We start from the raw sequence: 20,203 nt of genomic DNA, 5'->3' as shown, positions 1-20,203 counted from the left end.
TAGTAAAGGAAAAATTTGGAGTAGGAATTAAAGTCCAGGGAGAACAAATAAAAACTTTACGGTTTGCCAGTGACATTGTAATTCTGTCAGAGACAGCAAAGGACTTGGACAAGCAATTGAACAGAATGGACAGTGTGTTGAAAGGAGGATATAAGACAAACGTCAACAAAAGCAAATCGAGGATAATAGAATGTAGTCAAATTAAATCAGATGATGCTGAGGAATAAGATTAGGAAATGAGACACTACAAGTAGTAGATGAGTTTTGTTATTTGGGCGGCAAAGTAACCGATGATGGTTGAAGTAGAGAGGGTATAAAACGTAGACTGATGATGGCAAGGAAAGCGTTTCTGAAGAAGAGAAATTTGTTAATATCCAGTATAGACTTTAGTATCAGGAAGGCCTTTCTGAAAGTATTTGTATGAAAGTATGTATGGAAGTGAAACATATATAATAAATGGTTTAGACAAGAAGAGAATAGAAACTTTTGAAATTTGGTGCTACAGAAGAGTGTTGAAGATTTGGTGGGAAGATCATGTAACTATTGAGAAGGTTCATGGTAAAGGATGACAGCCAAAAACAGTTGCAGGATAAAAATTTTATTAAAATTCTTGACCAAGGTTTCGGTACATATAAATATACCTTCATCAGAAGTAAAAAATCCTGAACAGGAAGACACTTTCATTAGAAAAGCCTTTGCATCGGAAGTGAGAAACACAAAAGCTTAAGTAACAGTGAAATTACCAGAGTAATGCAGGCACAAAATCTTTTAGTTACTTACTAAAATTACATACTGCAATGGAGATAAATAAAACAATTGTGCCAAAGGCATCGTCAATAATTAAGACATCTTGTCCATTTGTACAACATGACTATGGGCACAGGGTCAAAGCGAACAGTTAGCACCATTACTTCGCCTATGAACTATCGAGACAAGAGTGTGAAAGCACTAGGGCAGATGGTTTCGCCGAGAGGGGGCACTTATGGTATGTGCCAGACACTCGCGCATCTCCATTGCAGTATGTAATTTTAGTAACTAACTAACTCTGGTAATTTCACTGTTACTTAAGCTTTTGTGTTTCTCACTTCCGATGCAAAGGCTTTTCTAATGAAAGTGTCTTCCTGTTCAGGATTTTTTACTTCTGATGACGGTATATTTATATGTACCGAAACCTTGGTCAAGAATTTTAATAAAATTTTTATCCTGCAACTGTTTTTGGCTGTCATCCTTTATCGTGAAGAATTTCAACAGTTGCTGTTGCAGCCATGTTTAAAATCTTGAAATATGCACCTGCACAGGTTTCAAAGGCTGTTTTGAAATACATGGACAGCTCATTTAAAATCCTGAAAACAGGTATGGCTATTGACTTCACTAAACAGTGTGTGAGACGCCATTTGACACCGAATTACGTGAAGGCTTTTATCAATGTGAAACAGTGTAACAAGGTTCCGTCTACTAAAGCAAAACTGGTGAAACAAATTATGAGTGACAGAATCAGTGACCTTTATAAGAAGAAAGATAAACTAAATGAAGAAGCTTACTCTTTGTATCTCTTTATCACTAGAACTTTTAAAGATTATTTTAACTTTCACGTAGACAGTATTTGGCATGGTGTTAATGAGTGGTTACACAATCGTAGGGTTGAAATTCAGCGTAGGCATGATTTTAAACTTCAGAAGCTAGAAAATGCTATGCCTAAATCTAATGTTGTTCATGTACAAAGAACTGTCAATTGTGAACACTAATTTTTTGACAGAGTACTAAATAAAACTTGCGTAAGCTTTACTCCTCAGGAAAGCGCCATGCTAGCGAGAGGTTTTAATACAATTTCAGGCCTAGTCTTAACGACCCTAAAGTGGTGGATAATTTTATTGTTGACCTTAAAGTTGGTCTTGACTCTGTAAAAACAGAAAAATCCCAACAAAATAGGATTGCTCATGAATGTAGCGCAATTTTAGAAAGAGAGGTCAATTTGGTAAAAAACAATGACTTAAAACAGAAAGGGGGTAGCATTATTACTAGTTTTAACTGTAAATTAAAAAATAATGAGGCTCTTATCACTAAATCTGATAAAGGAAATTCGCTTGTTGTAGCCTATCAAAGTGAATATATTGCTAAAACTTTGGCTTTTTTCGAGGAAAATGGGATATTCGAAATCGAGCAGGATCCTACCCCTACATTACAAAAGCAAATTAGGGATATGTTAAGAAAAACTAAACATCTTATGAAAGAGTTTCAAAAGAAAACTTTAATTAATATGAACCCTAGAGCACCTATGCTTAGAAGTCAGTTTAAGGTACACAAAAGTCAACACCCAGTTCGCCCCATCGTTAACGGAATAAAGAGTCCACATCATAAATTAGTGAGATTCTTACGCACTAAAATTAAAGAAACCTTTGTTTTTGGAAACAATTATTCTGTTAAAAATAGTGCTGAAGTAATTAACAAGCCAAAATTGATAGAGATCACGTCTTCCTCTCGTTTGGTTTCTTTCGACGTCGTAAGTTTATACACTAATGTTCCAGTGGATATCACTCTTAAGATTATTGAAGATAACATTCGACAACATAGAACTCTAAGTGAGCTACAGTTGTCGGAACTTATGTCACTACTGCGGGTTGTACTAGATTACAATTACTTTCAGTTTAATGGCAAAATGTATGAGCAACCATTCGGCTTAGCCATGGGTTGCCCGATAGCTGGTATCTTAGCTGACATCTTTGTGAATGCGTTAGAAGAAGATTTCTTCAAAAACAATCCTGCATTGGGTAATATGATTCCTTTCTATGCTCGTTATGTTAAAATCGCCTTCTTTCGTTCTGCAGTTCGTGCTGTGAACACACCTTTAGCACAGAATTGTTTAGAAAAAGAAATATCTTTATTAAAATCAATGGCTGCTAACAATGGATACGACCCTAAATTAATTGACCAAATTGTTAAGAAAAAAACAGCTGTAAAATGCTCAACTTTAGGAGATAACAGGGCGAAAAAGAATGAGGGTAATAACTTTATTTCTATTCCATTTTTGGGGAACGTTTCATATAAGATAAGAAGACTTTTACAGAAACAATACGGTTACAGAGTTGCCTTTTCCGTAAATAATAGCCTGAAACAAAGAGTAATTCATACTATTGGAGCACGCGAAGAACTCGGCACTAAGTCTGGTGTATACAAAATTACTTGTAACGACTGCCCAAACTATTACATTGGACAGACAGGTAGACCCATTAAAGTTAGGTATAAAGAACACATGTTAGGTAAAAATGGGGAAAAACGTACATAATTCCACGTTTGCTGAACATCTATGGCTCTTGCATCATACGCCACGTGAACTGGACGACGTAGAGATGCTTCATGAAGCGAATAAGGGTTACAAACTGGACTTGCTCGAAGAATTAGAGATTTTCAAGTATCTGTCTCTAAAAGATGGTTTTGTTCTTAATGAACAGGTGCAGCTTAGAAACAAAGATTTTTTAGACAGTTTCAAACCCCTCCTTGCCTTAATGTAATATAGTCTGGCTGACTAGAAGTTAGTTTTCTTAGAGGCCGGTGAAATGCACTTTTCCTGTCTTGTTGGGATTTTACGTATTTTTGATGTTTGCTGTTTGTGATTTTTGATGTGTATGTGCGGTTAATTGACTAGGATTTTTTTATTCACAATGACAGATGGTTTCGTTTTATTATAACATTTTGGTTGTTTTTGCCAGTCTGTATTTCACCGCCTACGTTACGCGAGATTCTCGCGCATTACACTAGTGCCCTCTCTCGTTAGATGTTCCATAGCACAAGCTTTATCTGTTTGACCCTAGGACACAGGTAAATTGGTTCTATATTTTCTATTTTAGATAAATGTTTTTAAATGGTCTGATACGTTTTATTTATTAAGACAGAAAGTTTGAATTAACACAACTTTTAATAATTTTTTATGCGCTTATGTATGTATTCATGGATTTGAATATGCGCGCGTGTCTGGCACATACCATAAGTGCTCTCTCTCGGCGAAACCATCTGCCCTAGTGCTTTCACACTCTTGTCTCGATAGTCCATAGGCGAAGTAATGGTGCTAAACTGTTCGCTTTGACCCTGTGCCCGTAGTCATGTTGTACAACTGGAGATGATGTCTTAATTATTGACAACGCCTTTGGCACAATTGTTTTATTTATCTCCATTGCAGTATGTAATTTTAGTAAGTAACTAAAAAATGTTGTGCCTGTATTACTCTGGTAATTTCACTGTTACTTAAGCTTTTGTGTTTCTCACTTCCGATGCAAAGGCTTTTCTAATGAAAATGTCTTCCTGTTCAGGATTTTTTACTTCTGATGAAGGTATATTTATATGTACCGAAACCTTGGTCAAGAATTTTAATAAAATTTTTACCCTGCAACTGTTTTTGGCTGTCACTCTTTATTGTGAAGAATTTCAACAGTTGCTGTTGCAGCCATGTTTAAAATCTTGAAATATTGAGAAGGTACTGACTAGAATTGGGGAGAAGAGGAATTTATGGCACAACTTGACTAGAAGAAGGGATCAGTTGGTAAGACACAATCTGAGGCTTCAAGGGATCACCAATTTAGTACTGGAGGGAAGCGTGGAGGGTAAAAATCGTAGAGGGAGACCAAGAGATGAATACACTAAGCAGATTCAGAAGGATGTAGGCTGCAGTAGTTGCTTGTAGATGAAGCAGCTTGCACAGGATAGAGTAGGATAGAGAGCTGCATCAAACCAGTCTTTAGATTGAGACCACAACAACAACATGCAGTCTGTGATAAGAACTGGTTTGTCTTTATGCCAGATGTACTCCCAGTCCCTTACCACATGGTTCATGTCCCTGTATAACACCTGTCCTCTTATCAGTCCCTTCACTGGTACATCATGTCCCACCCTATTATAACTTATCAGAGGAAGGGCGACATGTGAAAACAGTCATATAATGTACGAGCTCTGCTGTAACTTCTGCACAGCCTTTTATGTGGACATGACCACCAACTTGGTCTCAATGCAAATGAAAGACCGTTGCCAAATGGAGGCTGAGCAGAGAAGTCCCCCTAATGATGGAATGTGCTGACAAGTACAACAAGCTCAAGTTCAGTGGCTGCAACACAAACTTTGCCATGTGGATCCTCTCCCTTCCCCTCCTTCTCCAATACCAATTTTTCTGAACTATGTAGATGAGAATTGTTCTCTAGACATTTCCTCAAGACCATCATTTTTCTGGCCTCAGTCCATCAGCTCCTGTCCCTCCATCCCCTTCACAATCCACTCCTTCATGTCTTTGCATACCACATGTACACTGTCCAGTCACATTAATGTGACCACCTGTCAAAAAGCCGAAATATGGTCCACAAGGATAGATGCGTACTGGAGTTTATCCAGTGTGCCTTCCACAATGACGAGATCATCTACGGACTGCCACGAAAACATTCCCCAGACCATACTGCTCCCTCCTCCAGCCTGTATTCTTCCGACAGTTGTTGCTGGGTGATCGGTTTAATAAATTTTACATCATACGTGGCACTGATGGAGTGTGAAACATGATTCATCTGAAAAGAAAGGCCAGCAGTCGCCACTCAGTGAACGTCCAGTTGAGTGAACGTCCAGTTGCGGTACTGGCATGCAAATTTCAGGGTTTCTCACCGATGAACAGCAGTGTGGTTGCACGAACCAAGTGTCTGCTGCGGAGGCCCATATGCAGCAATGTATGCTCAATGGTCATTTAGGAGAGACTGTTGGTAGCCTCTTGGTTCATCTGGACCATCAGTTCCTCAGCAGTTGAACGTCTATTCTCCCATATATCTATCTCCAAAGCTGTCATTCAGCCCTGCCATCTGTGGTCTTTGGTACACCACAGTTCCTTCGCTCCGGTTTAGATAGTGCCAGTTTGCTGTGCACGGCATATTTTAACCACGATGCACGCGAACAGGTTACAGAAATATTTCCACCCTTGACCTGAAAGCCAATGATTTTGCCATTTTGGACATCTGATAGTTATGACTAGAGACCGGATTATTTGCATCATCAAAACCTTAGAACATGCATGAAAAATGCTTAAAATGCGTCAAAAGTGTCAAAATATGCAAGATCAAGTAACAAAAAAATCATGGTAGTTACTGCGTGCATTATATCTGAGTCGAACCTGTGTGTATCAGTTACAAGGAAGAGTGCTGGCCACACGAAAAATCGGTACATTTAGAAGACCAATGTCATTTTCTGAATACTTTCTAGTAGAGGTTAGTAAGGGGGCCTTCCTGGGATTATTTTTTAAAAATTTGCGAAATGGGGACGCATACTATGTTTCAAGAACTGTTCCTTTTTTGCTATTGTTGTTGGTAACAACCGGATGCGATACTAGTGAATTGCAGCAAAATAATCGAGATGTACAGGACCCACTTCAAGATATATCACACGCATGCTTAAACACTCTGTGATATTTTATTGAAAAAACAACATAGTCATGAATTTTTTTGAACAATTGCTACTATTGGATGGAAGCATCAGTTAAAATTTATTTTATATTTTTCTACTATTGTAAACATAAATGACCAAGTACTGTTCTAAATACTCGGTAGTAAGATTGTGTCTTCTATCACTCAAAACATTTTTATATGCAGAAAAGGAACATTCTACATCAACTGAGGTAACTGGGCAGTATTGGAATTTGGCTGCTATGTTGGCACTTATTTTTTCTGGTGAAAATTCACCTGTCCCATTAATAAAACTATCAATTTGGCATAAGGGTTCAAAGCCCAGGTTATTGTTTAAAATGTTTTCAAACTTTTCTTTAAGTTTTCTTGGGAATATGTGGGGCAACGAGGAGTTCACTAGAATAATTATATACATTAAGTGAATAGATCCATTTAGTGCCAAGCCTTGAGTTTCAAGCTTTTTAATACTTATGGAGAAAATGAGTGCTAATCACAGAATGTCCTTTTTAATACCGGAATCATTAAAAGCCTCCTTGCACTGACAAACTGGCTTAGCCTCTGCACTATCGAAGCTGTTTACTGCCCCTCTAATGGATCTGAAATGTTCATTGTAAAATAACACAGCTTTGACCCACGTACCCCAACGAGTTACCACTGGTTTGGGAGGTAAGGGCAAATTTGGTAGTTTTTCTTTGTAGGTCTTGATGCAAGCAGGAGCCTTTAGAAACACTTTCTTTGGAGATAAAATCAGCTTATTTGCATTTACAAATGTGGACTGCACTTCTTCAGCAAGGCAATTTACTCCATGAGCAAAGCACGCCCCATGAATCAAATTAGCATAAACTAGTCGGAGGGCTTTTCCTGCTTTGATCATATAGAGAGCGGCATCTTAAATAAACAAGAACACCCTTTCATCTGCAGAAGATTCTGGAAATATTTTTCTAATATCCTCATTGACAAATGTGGTGATCATAGAATGTTTTACTTTTTCAAGTTCTTTGCAGGCTGCTAAATAGATAGAAGAGGGCTCTTCTTTTAAAGCACCAACAATTAAACTTACAATGTAACGGCCACAAGTGTCTGTAGTTTTGCAACTTAAATCCAGATAATGCTGTCGTCGAGTTCATTGCGTATTTCTTCCAGAACATTTATGTAAATTGTCGGTATGTAATTTTTATGCAGTGTTGAGTCATCTGGTATATTTTGATTTAAGCAATATTTGCACAAGAAGCCTTTGAGGATAGGGTTTGTAAGTTTGTGAAGAGGAATATTGCTTGCATTGAATGCTTCGTGTAGATCTATGTTAAACTGACTTTTTTTGTTACCTTTGGACAAATCCGTACTACTGGGACTTACTGTTGTCAGAGCTTGTTGTCGTGGTCCTTTCTTCCACATTCCTGTGATATGAAGACTTGTCTTGACATGCTGGTCTATTTGAAACCTTTTATTGCACAAAACATTTTGGTCACATACTCAACAATATAAAACAATTCCGTGATATATAAATGTTCCAGGATGGTCAGCTATTCATGAAATGACGTTTCTTCTTCCAGACAGCATGGCGCACAACATGTTACACTCTACACATCGTAAACATGTTCAGCTGTGTACAAGTAAATAGAAAGCTAAACCAAAACAATGGACGTGCAACTAGAAGTTTGCGTAGTTTAGTTTAATTGTTGCCAACGCATACGGTATTTGCAGTGGAGGGGATGAACCGGGGGCGCGAGCGCAGGAGCACTGACTCTGCTTGTTCCTGTTCCTCTTCTGTAATAATTTCACTAGGCAGCGGCCTCTTGGTTAGCAGTGGCACGCTGTTCTAGATGCGGTCAACCTGCGAGACATCAAAACTATATCGAACTAGAAATCGCCTGTCTAAATTTTTAAAATATTGTAAACGTAGAGTGAAAATATGCATTGTCACTAGTTTTTAGTTAAAATATGCAATAACTGGTGAAAAGGAGCCAAAATGCATATGCAACGTGCAAATGCATATAATCTGGTCTCTAGTTATGACAGTGACTGCACAGTTTTCTATATCCCCCTGACACACTTTTTATACCCTCCACGGGTAGTACTGCCACCTGCTGTCTACGCGTAGTTATTGCACATTGATTGCGGACGTAGGCAGTGGTCACATTAATACGACTAGACCATGTAGTTTCTCCAGCTCACAGCAGAGTTAATAGCCCTCCCCTCCTGCCACCAGCATTCTTGCTTCCCTTACCCACTTCAAAAGATAAAACATTTCACCCCAGTGAGCTGCAGTGCAGATGCATTTTATTTGGCCAGGACAACGTACCCTTCCAGGTGTGTGTGTGTGTGTGTGTGTGTGTGTGTGTGTGTGTGTGTGTGTGTGTGTGTGTGTTTTGGTTCTGTACTAGTTAGCTCTGATGACGTTGTTGTCAGAATGCTTTCAGTTTTATTTGCCTATCAACTACTCAGTGTCTCAAGTATAGTGAGGGTTGTTACCGTTGTTGTTGTTGTTGTTGTTGTTGTAGTAGTCTTCAGTCCAGAGACTGGATTGTACCCTCCATGCTGCCCTCCAATACTAAATTGGTGATCCCTTGATGCCTCAGAATATGTCCTACCAACCGATCCCTTCTTCTAGTCAAGTTGTGCCACAAATTTCTCTCATCCCCAATTCTGTTCAATACCTCCTCATTAGTTATGTGATCTACCCATCTAATCTTCAGCATTCTTCTGTAGCACCACATTTCGAAAGCTTCTATTCTCTTTTTGTGTAAACTATTTATCGTCCACATTTCACTGCCATACATGGCTACACTCCATACAAATACTTTCAGAAAAGATTTCCTGACACTTGAATCAATACTCGATGTTAACAAATTTCTCTTCTTCAGAAAGGCTTTCCTTGCCATTGCCAGTCTACATTTTATATCCTCTCTACTTCGACCATCATCAGTTATTTTGCTCGCCAAATAGCAAAACTCATATACTACTTTAAGTGTCTCATTTCCTAATCTAATTCCCTCAGCATCACCCGATTTAATTCGACTACATTCCGTTATCCTCGTTTTGCTTTTGTTGATGTTCATCTTGTATCGTCCTTTCAACACACTGTCCATTCCGTTCAGCTGCTCTTCCAAGTCCTTTGCTGTCCCTGACAGAATTACAATGTCATCGGCGAACCTCAAAGTTTTTATTTCTTCTCCATGGATTTTAATACCTACTCCGAATTTGTCTTTTGTTTCCTTTACTGCTTGCTCGATATACAGATTGAATAACATCAGACATAGGCTACAATCCTGTGTCACTCCATTCCCAACCACTGCTTCCCTTTCATGCCCCTCGACTCTCATAACTGCCATCTGGTTTCTGTACAAATTGTAAATACCCTTTCGTTCCCTGTGTTTTACCCCCTGCCACCTTTAGAACTTGAAAGAGAGTATTCCAGTCAACATTGTCAAAAGTTCTCTCTAAGTCTACAAATGCTAGAAACGTAGGTTTGCCTTTTCTTAATCTAGCTTCTAAGATAAGTCGGAGGGTCAGTATTGCCTCACGGGTTCCAATATTTCTATGGAATCCAAACTGATCTTCCCCGAGGTCGGCTTCTACCAGTTTTTCCACTCGTCTGAAAAGAATTCATGGTAGTATTTTGCATCCGTGGCTTATTAAAGTGATAGTTCGGTAATTTCCACCTCTGTCAACACCTGCTTTCTTTGGGATTGGAATTATTATATTCTTCTTGAAGTCTGAGGGTATTTCACCTGTCTCATACATCTTGCTCACTAGATGGTAGAGTTTTGTCAGGACTGGCTCTCCCAAGGCCGTCAGTAGTTGTAATGGAATGTTGTCTACTCCCAGGGCCTTGTTTCGACTTAGGTCTTTCAGTGCTCTGTCAAACTCTTCACGCAGTATCATATCTCCCATTTCATCTTCCTCTACATCCTCTTCCATTTCCATAAAATTGTCCTCAACAGCATCGCCCCTGTATAGACTCTCTATATACTCCTTCCACCTTTCAGCTTTCCATTCTTTGCCTAGAACTGGGTTTCCATCTGAGCTCTTGATAGTCATGCAAGTGGTTCTCTTTTCTCCAAACGTCTCTTTAATTTTCCTGTTACCCCTACTCCTCCATTATTTACACTGATCTAGTTCAGTGCAAGTACGAAGAGTCTGATAGAACTTTAGAAATAAGTAACAGTGAAACCCCTATTTTACGTTTTTGTGTTGTCCAGACTTAAAAAACGCAAAACTGATGAAAATGCAGAGTCGAGGAAAATGTTAAAACCCCCAAAATATGAGCAAAAATACATGTAATTGGCATATAGGATTAAAAATTGCAGTCCTCCCCAATACTTTATACAATAATTTGTGTTAATGAAGTTTCATCAGTTCTTATAAATCGCAGATGTGTAAAAGCAAGTAAAAATTCATCAAAAAATTGAAATTGGTATCTGGGTACAAGATAATCAAGCTTTTTTCCAACAAGCTGTGGCCACAAATCACACATTCAAAAGAAGCATCATTGAGAGATCATCCTTTGTGCTCACCCAGAAAAAAGCAAAAATTGATGAATATATCAAATTAAACAAAAAGCATCACAGCAAGTTAGTGGTTAAACCATAAGCATAAGTATGGACATCTGTTTAATGGCATACTTTGTCACAGTTGATGTTATTGTTTAATGTTTTCTTACAAGCTGCACTTGATGTGCTCATCACTGTTAGTGTTATTTTAGGCTTGATGAGAGACACACATGTGAAAAAATAAGTTTACTTCCACAGTTGACATTACAATCTTATTAGAGTTGGCTTCAGTGAATTTCTGTACACTGTGTAATATGTAAATTGGAAAGAAAGCTCAGGTGCTGCAGTTTTGCTTCATGCCCTCTATCACTGCTGCCAATCTGTACAATCTACAGTGTGTTGTGTGTGCAGTGCAAAGTATAAACAGGAGTAGTGTATGTAGTTGTAGCAACTGTATCATGTCAGATTTGAACAGGAAAGTCTTTAAAATGCGTTATCGCAAAATCCTTGTTCTATTTGCATTTGACATCTGCCATAGCACAACATCTGCATGAAAAGTATATTTTCAGTACTTCACAAAATTCTTTCACCCCTACCTGCACTTCCGTTGCAGAAGGGCGACTCCACCTCTCCACACATACAGTAGGCAAGCTCATTTCACAGGTGGTAGTGTGGTATGGTGGCTATTGGGTGACTTAACAAGTCACCAATCAATAAGAGTGTACCAGTCGGAAATGGGTGACATTTCCTCGATTATGACTGAGTTTATTCTATGAGACTCAGTGTTTGAATTTAAAGATCAGCAATTTATATTGTTGCTGAATACAGTACATTAGAAATACGTGCAAAAAGATGAGAGTGAGTTGAATGTGGGACAAGGAAAGGTGGTGGCTGGGCCCCTTCACCACATATTGGCTCAGTCCAGAACACTTCACATCGACTGTTTCATTTTTCCATTACCACAGCAGCCTAGCAGTAGTTGTATCATAATTGTGCAGTGAAGCTAAATGATGCAAGTTGTATTGGCAACACCGATTTTGGATTGCGTCAGCATTTCCTCACACACATCTCTCATCTCCACAATGGTCTAAAATATGTCCTCAACTCCACCACCACACCTGGTGCAAACCATCCATCTTTGTGCCACTTAAAACTCATTTAGTCTCAGCAAATGTCAACAGGAAGAAAATGGGGTCAAGTCAAGCAAGAATCGAGGCAAACCTTTCTAGAAAGAAACGTAAAATCGAGGAATTTTTAGTATTTAAAGGGTTTTTACAGACACTACAAATTTATCGTGTAGAATCGCAAAAAATTTAAAATTAGAGAATGTAAAAGTGAAGTTCCATTGTATTCTTCCAAAATTTAGTATAAAAGAAACTGGGTGAACCAATTTAAATGTGTACAATTTTTCAGTCATTGATGCAACAAATGTTAAAGATCAGAAGAACCAATACTGGTTTCCACAATATGTACAATTATATCACAATATTTACAGTACAATATAATCCAAAATTGAAAAAAATGATGTACATAAAGAGAAAATGATGGAAAAAAGATACCAAATAACATATCGATGTGTGTTGTCGTTGCCTTGAATGTGAGGGAGTGTTACAGTCTGTTGTACAGTATTACAGCTTGTTCCTTAATTGCTTGTAAAGAAAATGTCTTATTTGTAAGGATTTCTTTTGATTTTGGACTCACATATGAGTGTAACAAATATGCTAGGCATCTTGAATCACTTAATCATATGTGGTAATTATTCGGAACAGCCATACATTGTACAGCTCCTTACCTTGAATCTCGTAGAATAAGTTCAATCATCTTATGGTTCACCTCCAAAGAAGTCTGAAGTACTCTCCTTAAAATGAGATAGTGATTCTATGCTTCAAAATATTCATAAATACCACTTGTTTGTTTCACACTCATCAATTCAATTCCTCCTTGCTGTCTCTCCCCCCTCCCACCTTCTCACAAAAGGTTTTGAGTAATAGCAAAACATTCAAGAACATTTTACTAAACATTTGTGTGCTTGGTGGTAGAGCAGTCAGAATTAAAGGTGAATTGATAATTTTATCATGAATCTTATTTTTAAATTTATTCTGTTTTTAATTTTTTTTTCTATTTATTTTTTGGCCGTTTGTGATATTGCTTGTTAAGACTATATTGCACTGAAATATACAATATTTCTTGATTTATTACAGTATAACAAAATTGTTTTTGTTGACAGTTTTGAGAGTTCTTCAATGACAGCTTCTTTTTTCTATTTCAGGTATTTGATAAGTTGAAGTACAAGTACACAGCTATTGAATTAGACAATAGGGATGATGGTGACGCAATCCAGTCTGCGCTAGCAGAAATCACTGGTGCCAGATCAGTAAGTTGCATTGTTCAGTAATGTGTGAATACATTTGTTTCTTTCTGTATGTAGCATCCTTGAAGATAAATGCAATCAATCTTGCACATGATACAAACATGAAATGAGTATGTATGAGCTTTATTGTACAGTGTAGGCTCTTAGTGACACACACACACACACACACACACACACAGAGAGAGAGAGAGAGAGAGAGAGAGAGAGAGAGAGAGAGAGAGAGAGAGAGAGAGAGTGTGTGTCGTTGGTTGTCTGTCATGTCACTGCTCACTGCCTTAATATTGCGTTCCTGTTTATAATATTGAATTAATACCATTTTTCAAAGTTTCATTGATTCCACACATAATGCACTTTGCTGGTATGAATCACAATGTGAAATTATTCATCTCTGAACTACATTGTCTTGAATACACCATTGGTTCTTTTTTCCACTCTCCCTTGTAGGTTTTTTTCTGTTCTTTGACATAGAAGAGTGGATTCTCTAGAAAGATTGAGGGTTTCGGTAAAAAAATTTCATGACTGCCAAAATAGTTGCCTCTCATTTCTATGACAATTGCATACATTGTGTGTTCTGAATTCCAGGAGGCCAAAAATTTTTTATACCTGTTTCATTTTTCATTGTTTCAAATTTCTGCACAGTTATGTGTTTTTTGAAATGCATAAATTTCTTCATGTAATGAAAGTATTTGCTTTCAAAATCTCATTTTCTGAGTGAATCATGTTGTTTAACATTTTATTAATTTCCATTGCATAAAGTTAATGTTACAGACTTTGTACAACACAGTACAATACAGCGATGAATCAGTCTTTCGACTGACAGATGAACATAAACTTATTCTTTACAGCACATTATGAAGTTAGTTTACAGTGAATAATTATTTGCAACATTACAATAAAGGATATAACCTATTTGGGCAATGCAGTCACTGTCCACTGGCTGGATCACTATTGTCCTGCCCTACATAGATCTGCTTCAGACGAAAAGGATGCTACTGCGATACCATTATTCTCATCATTGGTCATGTGAATCGAACGACCCAAAACTGCTTGAATGTATTGAAACATAAATACTGGAAATGCATTAAAATTTTAAATTTTGGGTATTTACTTTTGTTGCTCAGGTGGAAATGGCAGCAATGTTACCATCAATCATATGTGACACTGCCATCGTACAGAATGCTTGGCTGTATCAGGAACATTTGGAAGCATATCCTTCAGGGAGAACCAGATGAATGGAGGAGCTGTTTCCTTGGATGAGTCATAGTGTCAGGGCATACCTCATAAGAAGATACGCTGTTCAAATACTGTACCAAGAAAACATGACATCTTGCCAAAATGTCTGTGAGGACATTATGCACAAGCAGTGTCAGCAAACATGAGAATTTATGTCTAACAGCTCTTTGGGGAGGAGATGTAAAAGAACCTAGGAAGCTGTGTAAGCTAAGACAGAAAAGGCAATTGGTAAGTACATTTGCCTTCCATCCGACATGACTTTATAGCCATAATGACAAATGCCCTGTGAACTTGGCTGCAGCTATCGGAAGTAAATGTGTTGGTGAGGAAAAGATCTGATTGCATCTTCCAGCAGCTATACATGACCTCCAAGATACCTACATATCTTCACATGTTTCTTGTTGCAAATATCAATTCTTTGACCTGCGACTGGGTGTGCCTTTGTGGTCCCTAGGCAAAAAGGTAGCAGTTTGTCTATCTTTGAATTTTCTGCAGTAGCACACAGAAGCATTGTAAGGTGATGAGTTGATCCTTATCAGCCTCTCTAGTAAACAGAGGGAAGAGTCCACAATGAAACTACCAGAGATTGCCACCAGTCTCTGGCTTTACCACTGCTACAGAAGAGGTGGTTGCAGTTCTAACACTACATACAGCAATAGTTGATGGCTGTATACTGACCAAGGAAAGACTATCTAAACCATACATATCGAGAGGTGAAAAATCACCCTAGGAACTACAAGAAGATACCAGCATTATGCTTCTCGTTGTTAATAAATGAAATGCTAAGTTCGGCATGTGATGCCAAGATTCTTATGAGAAGTTGTGTAAGTTCTTGGAAGAACCATTCATAAGATGTCTTGACAGTCACCACATTGGCAACAAGAAGACTGCATAGCTCCTTAACTCCTCAGGTAGTATATTACACATGGTGTTTCATGCTAGGACCATTGCGCGAAAAGAGGGGTACATTGTCAGAAGAGTGTGTGACCCGCGTTCCCTGCTGACAGTTGTGCTGTGGTACCAATAACAGGTGCACCAGTGTGGGAGTGAAATGGCACAGCAACTTGAAATGTACTCCAGAGCTGAAGCATGTATGACAGTAAGATTCTTGTGAGCAAAGCCTCTAAATTGCAAGCAGATTCACTGTGAAATTCTGGTGGTACGTGGAAAAAATGCAGTGTCATGTCCAGCTGTAGTGAAATGATACCAACAGTTTGGTCAAGGCTGCACAAATGTAGATGATGGTGATTGGAGAGGAACGCCATCAATATCAACCACAGACAAAAATGTCCAGGTACTCAAAGAGCCGTTTTGCAGAAATCACAGAGTGACTGTTGCGAACATTGGCTACTATGTGTGCAGCTCAATAGGCAGTGCTTACTCCATAATTTGAGACCGTCCAAAGTGTCGGAAATTGTGCTCATGCTGGATACTCAGATTACTGTCACCTGCACACAAAGGCACAAGGTTTATGGTGTTTCTGGACTAACTTGAAAATTTTTCCGTAGCAGGCAATGATTTCTTAAGCTACATCATTACAGCCGATGAGATGTAGATTTATAATGGAGATACATCCTACCGCTGCAGGAGGATTGCAAAGCAAGGGAATGTCATGACCACTGTTTTCTTCAAATGTAAAGGTGTTATGGGTACAGAGTTTATGGCAAAGGACACAGTCACTATTGTCGATCCCTACTGTACAGCAGCAACATTGCTGCACAATGCTGTAAAGTACAAGAGGTGTGTAAAATTAAGAAAGGGCAGTGTTCTGCATGACAGTGCAATGCCCCAAATGGCATGCCAACACAAGCTCTGCTTAAACTTTTGCTGTGGGAGGTTTGGAAGCATCTGCCGTACAGTCCAGATCTTGCGCCTTATGATTTCCACCTTTTTGACAAAATGAAAGAACATCTGAAGAAGGGGAAAGAGATTTTCAGCATTGAGAATGTTCACAAAGTGGTTCTCAAATGGATCTGTGATGGAGTGGATTTATGTTTTCGAGGAAGTGAATGGTGAGTAAAATGTCATGATCATTGTTTACGATGACTTGGTGACTGTTGAAAAATGGGGTTCATGAATCTGTGTCACTTTGAATTGTGATTTAGCATTCAATAATACCCACTTGGACTGACATAATTATATGTAATTTACTTTTTAAATCCCCTTATAAATGAGAAAGTTGTCTCGTAAGCTTCAAAGTGAATAACATGATCTCAACTTGCTAGGTTCCTTGAGGCAATGCTGTGCTCCCACATAAAAAGTATGACTATGGAAAGAGTGTCTGAATAGATTTCCCATCCATTATCTCAGTGGACTAAAAACCCAGACATGGGCATGATTAGTTTCTGCATAATCTCTTTGTTCCTTGGTCTGATGAAAGGATTCATTACGAATCATTGGTGAAAGGTATGATTCTGCAATGAAGAATATGTTCAAGTATGTACTGACTTCTTGTTTAGTGTGCTGTATTTGGAACACGGTCAGTGGTGGCTGTCGGTAGCTTGTTTTCCTCATCCTACTTATGGTAAACTTAAGAGGGAGAAGACTTGCAGTCATCTACATGGCTCACTGACCTTGGCATACAGTCAGAGCTGCCAGCAGCTGTCATAAAACATCAGTTATTGAGTATGCAACCTATCATTTGACAAGAGCCTTGCATCTGAATTACATAAGCCATGGTAAATCTTTCACAGAATAGGTACTCCAGTGACCAAATTTTTAGAAGTTCTTAAGCATTAATTGGCCACACGAAAAGAGGAGGAAAAATAGAAAAAGCCAAAGGTACTCGTGTATTTCACATTTGCTGGGCCAATGTCTGCAAAAATCAGCAGAATTGTGTAAAAATATGGCAACTTGCTAACTATACAGGGCAAACAACTACTGAACAGTATTTAAGTTGTTTACGTGAGGCAGGAATTCAAAGCATTGTGCATGACTATGATGTTTTCCGCACAGAAACACTAATAGAATCATCAAGATCCAGTGTCTGAAGCACACTTGCCACACACAAGTGAAACAAAAGCAAACACCTGTGGGACTTCATGGGCTATAGCCTAACAAAAATCCTTGCATGGACGTTCTGGGATAGTGTTATTTAGAGAGGCAGTTTAGAGCAGATTAATGGAAAATCTTATCAACAGAGATGTTGGCTATGAAATCAGTGGTCCTGATATCCTACTTTAAAACCAATGAATGAATGAGTGATGGAATGCTCAATGCTCACATAAGCTCACAAAGGAACCAACTCTTGAAAATCCATGTGGATTATTGCTGGCTTTCTTCCATAGGATTGGATGCTTTGCAGAACACCTTGAATGGATGATGAGTGGTCCAGAATGAATCACATTTGTAACACTGGAGCTAGGACTGCAGGAGGGTGGAGGTAATCAGGGTTACCTAAAGGGCAGAGAAGATTTCTGGATGACTGTAGATCATGGAGCATCTGGTGATAGCTACAAATTACAGTGTAGAAGTAATGTGCCCAGAAGGCACAAGGTCTGGCAGATGATGTTACATGCACATTATCATAATTAGTCAGCATTCTCTTACTTGTTCCAATTGATATGTATATTTGATAAATTATGGTGATATGTTTTGATGCATTTTACTGTATTTTACAGAATTAAATCCGTTACGTATTTAAACTGTAGAAGAACCTAGCTGTTGGTTGTTTCAAACTTGCAGAACCCTTGAGTTTGTAATGTTTGTGTAGTGATCATATAACACACAATGACTGGATCCATTGCATGTGTTTTGAAATATGAGTATCAGCAAGATTGATTTTTTTTGGGGGGGGGGGGGGGGGGGGGGGTTGGGGAGAGCTTTACTTACCATGCCAATGTCCCATGGGGGCTTCCCTGAACAAATGGGAGTGGTAGCCCTTCTCCACAGAGGGAGAACTTGTGTATAGGCAAATTTTATGAGTATTACGTTGTCTCCCACAGCACAAACTCCCCATAGTGGGTGGATCCTGTTTGTCTTGTACTAATGTAATACATTCATTGATATTCTTGGTCAGTTTTTATGCCATGTTTGTGCAATATAATACTTCATGACATTTTGGCTATATATAGAACCAACAAAGAACATTATAGGGTATCTCAGATTGGGGGGGGGGGGGGGGAGGCACATCTTGCAATGTCAGGATTGTACCATATCCTGTGTACATGTGGAAAAGTCTGTTGGTGGCGTGACCAGATGATCTGCAATACCAGAACACCAAACATAAATGGTATTGCAGTTTGGGACAAGTGAACAAAACAAATCTGGTGTGGTAGAGCACTCGCTGTCCAGACCAGTCATACAGTAAAATGTGCTGACACAGGTTCTCACAGTGAAGAAGAACAGAGCTACCACATGCACTTGTTCATAGATATCATTGAAATTCATAAACATGGGAAAGGTTTAAGGAGAAATAAGAAGGCTTGAGATTAGTGGACCTTGATTTCCTGTGTTGTAATGAACAACTATTGCAAAGAACAGTGGAGGAGCTACAGCGATAGTGACTGGGAGAATGTCCCCATGGATGTTAGTAGAGAGTACATATAACCTCCAGCCTCAGACTCACCTCAAGTCTGCTACCAGCAATGGAGGTTTAATCTTTTAGGTACTGGCAGATTATCTGAAAAATCATGTAACAGACATGGCTTAATATCTCAAGACGAAAGCAAGCACACTGTATGTCAATTTGTCTCGTCACAAGAGCCTTAACTGTTTTGTGACAAAGTCTGAATTGAGAAATGTAGTATTGAAATGGTAGTTAAGTAAGCTGAGGAAAGACTTCTCACATGATGGTTGAGAGGACTGTTCATGAGATTTTTGTCATTTAGCAAACACAGAATAAAATTTGTCAAATAGATAATTTGCAAGCATCTTACAGGCTTTGGTTGTACTTATTGTACACTATTCTCATGAAAGGTGACACAGTGATTACCACATTAGACTCACTTTCAGGAGAAAAGCGATTCAGACCTGCACCCGATCATCCAGATTTCCAGGATTTTGCTAATTACTCCTGGCAAATGCCAGGATGACAGCTTTGAAAGGGGGAAAAAGGCATAGACAGTTTCCATTCCCATCCTCGAAACAATCTAAGCTTGTGCTCCATCTCTAAGGACCTCAGTGTTGATGGGGCAGTTAAATCACTATCCTGCTTCCTTCCTTCTCATGAATTGAGAAGCTTATTAAATAACTAGATTAGTATAATTGTTTACAGCTGTATTGAAATATGTATCACTTGTTTACATTGTCTTTATTAATGATGGAGATAAAATATTGTTAATGTCTGATATTTTTTCATTTTCAACAGGTTCCAAGAGTATTTGTAAAGGGGAAATTGTTGGTGGAGGTACAGATGTCAAGCAGCTGTATGAAACTGGACAACTTGTACAGATGCTATAAAATGAATTGTTTCTGTGTCCATTGGCAATTATATTCGTTACAGAGTTTACTCTTTTTAAGTTAACAGCTTTTGATTACAGATTTTTCAATGGAGCTATTTTTTCTATACTAAGATGTAAAGCTACAAAGAGCAGTATTATTTCATTGTGATTTGAAAGGTTGATACACTACTAAGCGAACCACTGTCATAGATTGTGTTACTTTCCATGGCTGTGCAAAAAAAAATTGAAATGAGAAACAAGTAACAGAATTCTAATAAAAGTAACTTTTAAAGACAAAAGTCT

The 20,203-nt window shown here is 38.4% G+C and overlaps 1 protein-coding gene across 1 annotated transcript in view; it reads left to right on the top strand.

Annotated features, from left to right (window-relative positions):
• Positions 1-20,199, top strand: part of LOC124777644 (glutaredoxin-like) — a 73,942-nt gene extending 53,743 nt beyond the window's left edge. Inside the window, 3 exon segments of the mRNA XM_047253121.1 lie at positions 13,185-13,289; positions 19,828-19,843; positions 19,846-20,199. Coding sequence (XP_047109077.1) covers positions 13,185-13,289; positions 19,828-19,843; positions 19,846-19,919 — 195 coding nt within the window. The 3' untranslated portion in view covers positions 19,920-20,199.
• The last annotated feature ends 4 nt before the right edge of the window (positions 20,200-20,203 follow it).

This window comes from Schistocerca piceifrons, chromosome 2 (assembly GCF_021461385.2).
Source record: "Schistocerca piceifrons isolate TAMUIC-IGC-003096 chromosome 2, iqSchPice1.1, whole genome shotgun sequence".
Lineage (NCBI taxonomy): Eukaryota > Metazoa > Arthropoda > Insecta > Orthoptera > Acrididae > Schistocerca > Schistocerca piceifrons.
Note: the sequence above shows the minus strand (reverse complement) of the source record. Positions and strands in the feature narration are given on the sequence as shown.